The sequence below is a fragment of the Solea senegalensis genome, linkage group LG15 (genome assembly GCF_019176455.1).
Source record: "Solea senegalensis isolate Sse05_10M linkage group LG15, IFAPA_SoseM_1, whole genome shotgun sequence".
Taxonomy (NCBI): Eukaryota; Metazoa; Chordata; class Actinopteri; order Pleuronectiformes; family Soleidae; genus Solea; species Solea senegalensis.
Genome location: NC_058035.1, coordinates 8,257,984 through 8,264,998, shown reverse-complemented (window position 1 = coordinate 8,264,998; position 7,015 = coordinate 8,257,984). Strand labels below are relative to the sequence as shown.

General features: G+C 39.9%; 1 protein-coding gene across 2 annotated transcripts; it reads left to right on the top strand.

The window, feature by feature from the left end:
- The first annotated feature begins 1,313 nt into the window (after positions 1 to 1,313).
- On the top strand, positions 1,314 to 6,449 carry agpat4 (1-acylglycerol-3-phosphate O-acyltransferase 4 (lysophosphatidic acid acyltransferase, delta)). 2 transcript variants are annotated; one of them, XM_044046599.1, is made up of 9 exons: positions 1,314 to 1,560; positions 2,356 to 2,537; positions 2,667 to 2,836; positions 2,925 to 3,086; positions 3,192 to 3,345; positions 3,476 to 3,578; positions 3,664 to 3,739; positions 4,081 to 4,279; positions 5,190 to 6,449. In XM_044046599.1, the coding sequence occupies exons 2-9, from the start codon at positions 2,360 to 2,362 to the stop codon at positions 5,279 to 5,281; spliced, it is 1,134 nt and encodes a 377-aa protein (XP_043902534.1). In that variant the 5' UTR covers positions 1,314 to 1,560; positions 2,356 to 2,359; the 3' UTR covers positions 5,282 to 6,449. The 2 variants fall into 2 exon arrangements, with proteins under 2 accessions (XP_043902534.1, XP_043902533.1); XM_044046598.1 differs by having other exon boundaries at positions 2,334 to 2,537.
- Positions 6,450 to 7,015: the final 566 nt, after the last annotated feature.

The window sequence follows — 7,015 nt, the reverse complement described above, 5'->3', positions numbered from 1 at the left end:
AGTTGAATTTTAATCCTGCTTTGGGGGGAAATGTCAAAAAACAACTTTAACAATCTTTAAACAAGTTAATAAGTACAGAAGTTCAAAACAATGTTTTCTTTCAGAGTTTGTACTGGCAGGGAGCAGTTTTTTTAACTAGTGCTTGTTGGGTAGATACTGAGGCCCGGCATATGTGACTTTACCTGTAGGTATTGATTTACTAGTTTCCTGTTAAATGAACATGGCTACACATTAAGCACAGCGAAGAGTGAGTAAGAGTTGTTGCACTTATCATGCACTCAAATCAAAGATGAGCAATAAAGTGTCACAGTGATCATACAGCTGGTAACGTTACTGTCAACCACTGAAACCACTGCGCATGAGCCACAATCACTCCACCTCTCTCAAAGACAACGCAAAGAGGGGGGAATACAGAGAGATGTCTCACTCTTTTCCATGTCCAAGTCACTTACGGCAGCCAATCCCAAACTCCTAAAAACTTTACATCACAATCTTAATCAACACATAAGACTATAGGTGAAGTATTTCCACACACAGTTTTTGTTTGTTTTTGTCAACCAGGCCTCTACATATCAAGTACAAAACGTGCTAAAAGTGCTAAAAAAAATTAGCCATAAATTGTCCATAATAAATCGATCCACCTGAGTTTAACAATTTGCAAAGCAATTTTTAACATAATTATCTTCATTATGACTTAGTATCTCATTATTATGGGTCAGTATGTCATTATTATGACTTAGCATCATATTATTAGGACTTAGTGGCTCTTTATTAGGACTTAGTATATCTTTAATATGACTTAGTACTTCATTATTATGATGTGTTATCTAAATTATGACTAAGTATCTCTTTTTTATGACTTAGTATCTAATTATTATGATGTAGTATCTCATAATGATTACTTACTACAACTCAATTATGACTTACTACATACAGTATATATTTTCATTTTTCCATACGGGTGCTGGGTTTAGGTGTCAAATCTAACCATTTTCGTTAGCTATGTATATGTTTAATGGCTTTTTTGTATGTATATGTCAGATAAAAGGTGTTGTGACAGAAAACTGCAGTCTTAAACTGTCTTAATTGACTGGTGTTTTATATTGTGTGCATGTGCTGTGTGGGGACGTCCTGTGAGTTGTTCTGCAGCCGTTCTGTTGCTCTTTTGCCCAAGGGAAAAACCTTCTTGTGTGGATACAATGAAGAGTTTGAGTGGACATTTGATGTGATGTCAAACACAGTGGCTTCGCTCCCTCCAAACATGTGATCATCTCGCAGCGCAGAAACGATCTTTGCAGCCGCCTCCACTTCAGTGTTTCTAGAAGGAAGCAGCGCACGGATGTCTCCATCTTCCCCGGGTCCGGGCGGGGTTTTCTGATGGGTGTGGCTGCATGTACTGGGAAGTTTCTCCCTCAACCGGTTGTTCACGTTGAGTGGACATGACTTCTACAACTCCGAGGGGCATGGGCGTAAAGTAAACAGTGGTGTTTTCTTTTGGTTGACCGGTCTGTGTGAGGACATCACAGTTCCTGGGGAGGACATACTGCACACACACTGAAGGTAAAGTGTCACATGTCTCAGTCACAGTTATAAATGAATGTATCACTGCATTTGTTTCTCATTCAAAACGTTTAAATATGACTTTTGCTTGTTGAACAAATCTCTGTCATTGTTTGTTTGGTTTAAGGGTAAATAATGAGAATGTTAATGTGTCTCTGCAGCTGTGGAACTGTTGAACGCCTTAAACCCGATTGGTCTGAACTTTTTTCAGACCATATTATAAAATAACACAGCAAATGCATGTAAATCAACTTTACATTAAACTTAAATTGGCCTATACAAGTTTACCAAAGTTCATTATAACTTTAAATCTCTGTGCTTTCATTGAAACAAAAGCAAAACATATTTAATTTTAAATATGGATCATTGAAATATGATGTCACTTTGTTAGTCATATTTTAATGATTTAGTTCAATGCTCCCTCTGTTGGGTGTATAAGGTATTGCAGCTGCCCCCTAAACAAAATCCTCCATATTGTGTAAAGGAAATTATACAATATTCAAATATAGTATTTAGTTTAAAAGCTCCTAAACTGTTTTTTTTTCCTATGGCCAATGCCAATGTTTAGAAATGATGCAGCCGATGGCCATTTTGATGCAAATTTTATTCATTTTCCAAATTTTATTTAGTTTTGTTTTTCCTTTGTCTGATTAAACATGTTGTTCAACATTTAGTGAACAATACTTTCTGCCTTGTCAATCTCCGTTTTGTATCTCCATTTTATCTTACAAAAATATATAAACAAAATACTACATGAAATTGTCATTGTCCAGGTTTTAATGCAACTTTTCCCAGAGCAATGGGCTTCCTGCAGCTGCTGAAATCCCAGTTCTTGTGCCATCTGGTCATCTGCTACGTGTTCCTGGTCAGTGGCCTCATCATCAACCTTCTGCAGCTCTGTACTCTGCCTCTGTGGCTGGTCAGTAAACAGCTGGCCAGAAGGGTCAACATCAGACTGGCCTACTGCATCGCCAGCCGTAAGTACTCCTCCTATTGCCCCAGCACTTAGGTGATACTGACATGGGTTGTATGTTGCTGCTGAAACTCTGTAGTGGAGCATACACCATATATTCTTATGCAAATGATTGTGTCTTCATGTTTCTCAGAGTTGGTGGCAGCCTTGGAGTGGTGGTCTGGGACAGAATGCACTCTCTACACCGATCCAGAGAATTATCCACTGTATGGAAATGAGAAGGCCATCGTGGTTCTGAATCATAGTTTTGAGATTGACTTCCTGTGTGGCTGGACCTTCTGTGAAAGATTCGGTGTCCTTGGGGTAGGAGGACGAAAGCCACACTCCTGACCATGACTTTATGAACAATGTTTCTTTTCCCAACAATGTGATTTTGTTTCGTATTTCCCAGAGTTCGAAAGTATTAGCCAAAAAAGAGTTGGCTTATGTTCCAATAATTGGTTGGATGTGGTACTTCCTGGAGATCGTGTTCTGTAAGAGGAAATGGGAGGAGGACCGGAGGACAGTGGCGCAGAGTCTCCAGAACCTGCATGATTACCCGGAAAATTACTGGGTATGTTTCAAACCGTGGAGGTTATTGTAAAATCGAGAGAGAGCGAGTGAGATTTGGAAAGTATAATAAATATAGTACTGATGAATGCTCTATTCCTGGGGCTAGTTCTTGCTTTTCTGTGAAGGAACACGCCTCACACCAAAGAAGCACCAGGTCAGCATGCAGGTGGCTGAGAGCAAAGGTCTGCCCAAACTCAAGTATCATCTTCTGCCCAGGACCAAAGGATTTTGGATAACTGTCCAAAACCTCAGGGGAACTGGTGAGTATTTACCTTTGCTTAGGTATTTACATATGGCTGTTAGTCGATACCAGACTCTGTGAGTGGGATTTGCATATCAAATGAGCAATGCAATTAACCACTGTTGTTTGTGTTGTCTGTTCCTATGTAGTTGCGGCTGTCTATGATTCCACACTGAACTTCAGAAACAATCAGGTGCCGACCCTGCTTGGGATTTTAAATGGGAAGAAATATCATGCAGATTTATATGTGAGGTAAGAAAGGAAAAGTTTTTTTGCAAGAATGCTTCACTATTTCCTGTTTACTGGTCTTTACCTGCGAGATCTGTCGTCCTCGCAGGAGGATCCCTTTAGAGCTGATCCCAGAAGATGAGGCAGAGTGCGCCGCTTGGCTCCACCATCTCTACCAGGAAAAGGTAGTAGTGTGTTACACCATAGTTACATACATGGCTTTTCAAAGAACTAACTAGGGCTCCATTTGATATTGAAACTGCATCAAAGTAAAAAAAACAAAAACACTTCTGAAATGAGGACCTTTTGAAAGAGATGATGTAGTTACTGTCATTGACTTCCAGTTGGGTTCACATTGGCCACTACTCTACTATCAGGTGGAACAAAAAAGCTCTGTTTACACTTGTTTCATTTAGATCCCCTAGGCTTCCAAAGTAGTGATTGCTAAAACTCTTATCTTATCTTTTCAAATGTAATTGTAGCTGTATGAATGTAGCCTCAGCCTGACGTGATCTTTTATCTGCAGGACAGCTTTCAGGAGCATTATGCAAAGACGAGCCGTTTCCCTGGTCCCACCGTGAGCCCTCCACGCCGACCTTGGACCTTAATCAACTGGCTGTTCTGGTGCTGCTTGCTCCTCTACCCTCTAGGCCTGCTCCTCACTCAACTCATCAGCTCTGGATCCGTGCTTACCATCGTAGTGTCTGTGGCTCTCTGCACGGCAGGTTGGTTTCTTTCATTCATTCATTCATTCATTCATTCATTCAAGCACACAATGAAGTCACTGTGGGAAGGTTATAAGACTCCCTCAATTTAACCAGCTCCTATTTGTTCAAACGTTCCATAAAGCAGCAGATCTGACAACTCAAATGTAAGTGTCCCTCTTTTGGAAAATATGATTCATCTCTTGGGAGCATGTCCCCAGCACCATTCAGGCATGTGCTTATTTACCAAAGTCAAGGAGAAAGGATTTCTTGACAGCATGGGTTCACGAGGAGCATGTTACAGTTTCCAAAATAAATGAGTACCCATGTTTCTGGAGTAGTCGGACTATGAATGTTACTCCGACTAATACTAGCTCGATTTTAGTCGGACTAACATGTTTACATGGCATTACGAAAATCGAATTAATGTCTTAGTCAGACTAAAATCAGACTTTTAACATGCATGTAAAAGCACTGAATGTAGCTTTATTTGTATACCGCGTCCTTCACCTGAAAACGAGCTCTCTAAAGCGATACTATGACTGAGGGAATGTTAGTGTGTATACAGTGACAGCACGGGTGCAGACAGGGGCAAGAGTCACATATCCTGTCAAACTGCTGAACGACCAGGGTTCTTCAGTGGTAGAATTCACTTCGCTGGCTGACATGAGAGCTAAACCCGGCTTCCCTGAGAAACACAGAGAGAGTTGTGTGGAGCTGATTGGCTTAATCAGCAGCCGTTTGTTTACATTTAAGAGTTGACAGTTAACAGTTTTAGCTCTGATCCTGAGAATTCTTCTTACTTTGAGGTTCAACTCAAACAAGAAATTTACTGTGGAGATAATCAAGTTGTATACAGGTTCTTTAAAGTCTTTGTGACTTGCTAAACTCCCTATTATAAATGTGCTCTCTCTGAATCTTTCCTCCCCAGCTTCACTTGGCGTTCGTTGGATGATTGGCCAGACTGAGATTAACAAAGGGTCGAGCTATGGAAATAAGGAGGCTCCGCTAAATAACAACTAAGTGACCATGACTTGACTGACTCAGGGCTGCTTCCTTGCGTCACTGCTAATCTACAGGCACCAGTCTGACGTGATCCTGCTGGTTCAACAAGTGCGAACTTGCATCGTTGCACAAATCAAACAGGGCTGTTTTGTTTTAATGCTAATGCTGCACAAGCTCAACTTTCCAAATCATGAAAGAGGACAGTGTTGAGCAGCCTCCTTTGAAAAGGTTACAGCGCGATCACATCCCAAAGATGAGAAATGGCTTTACTACATTTCATTATAGAAAGATGGTCAAGACTGTGTATTTACATACAAAAAAAATTGATTGAGAAGTGTTTACAGTAAACGCAGCAAAAGACCAGAAGGTGTGGTGTGCGTCAGTGTCAGTGTGTGTGAATGTTTTGTGTGTTCAGCAGCAGAGAGGGAGAGGGGGAGTAGGCCTTATTTATAAACCAAGTAAGCTACACTGTTGTCACAGGGACAGCGCTTCACCAGCAAACTCCATTAAAAGCCTCACCTTGTCATGTATTCCACAAAGCTAAAAGCAAAAATGGCAAGTGATAAGTAACAGTATATACACAGCAATCGCAATAAATAGATTGCACTGTAGTGCAGGCAAATCACCACACACGAGACCCATGCATCGTCCACAATGCATCCTTTGTAAAGTGCAGTTACAGTGCATTTCAGTCTGACTCCTCCCTCGCTCCCTTTAGCTCTTTAACAAACTCCAGTCTCCTCCCGCTGCTCGTCTTTGACCCTTGTCCTCTGCTGATACAAACTGCTGATACACAAAATTAAGCTGTCAGGAGTCACATCGCATACGACACAAGAACTAAATTCATCCAGTTCACACATGGCACCAGTGTGGTTGGGATGTTGACGGACCGAACCCGTCACCCAGCTCACTCAGGTCTGCAAAAGGACAAATATATTGCAATAGTTATTAGGAAGACTGACAACATGATATGTAAATTATTTTTGATATCGTATGATTATCTTATGATATCCTTCCCTTTTCCCTGATCCTCCCAACCTGTAACTGAACATTTCAGTCATTACCGACAGGAATTTCTTTTTTGTTTTGTTTCCCCTAAGCTATTAAGAAAATTGATGTGATTTCTGCTTTTTTACCATAACAAATGTTGTGAGCCTGAGTGTGAATTAAATAATGCTTTAGCTCATGTAGCGTCTCCAAAGAACATTTTTATTTTTTTAACATTTTTACAAAGTTAAAAAAATACAATTTACCTTGGTTTTAATAAATTATAAACCAATATATTCAAAAAAGAAACGTGTAATTCACTAAGTGTCTTTGTACCATATTACAGTCTGCTTAACAGGTCTCATTATGGCTTAAGAGGTTTTTAAGCTTGGGGATCTGTTACTGTTGGATAATTCATCAATTTAATATCTGTCTTCATGTAATTATATTTAGATGCTTTGCTTTGTCATATGCTACAAAGCTGCACGTGGCTAATTTGTAAGTTTGTGAGTAAAAATCTGATCTATTCAAACTGAATTATTAACTACATTTTAAAAAAGGTTGTTCTGAATCTAAATCCAAGTTATTAATCAAATATACATTTCTCTGCAGTAAATCCAAAACTCAAGTTTCTGTCAAGATTATTATTTACATTATAGCAGGCTGAGAGTTGTAAAAACATGTGATGTCGCACCTTTTGTCAACATAGGTTTGAAAGCTGTCCACCAAAGTACCAAAGTCAGGTGTGTGATATTTGCAGGTGGT

What these genes read in the sequence shown, in the direction of transcription:
- agpat4 (XM_044046599.1), top strand. Translation starts at nt 2,360, where the DNA reads ATGGGCTTCCTGCAGCTGCTGAAATCCCAGTTCTTGTGCCATCTGGTC. An exon ending in CATGCAGATTTATATGTGAG is followed by an intron (nt 3,579 to 3,663) that starts GTAAGAAAGGAA and finishes TCGTCCTCGCAG; the next exon opens with GAGGATCCCTTTAGAGCTGA. An exon ending in TGTGGCTCTCTGCACGGCAG is followed by an intron (nt 4,280 to 5,189) that starts GTTGGTTTCTTT and finishes TTTCCTCCCCAG; the next exon opens with CTTCACTTGGCGTTCGTTGG.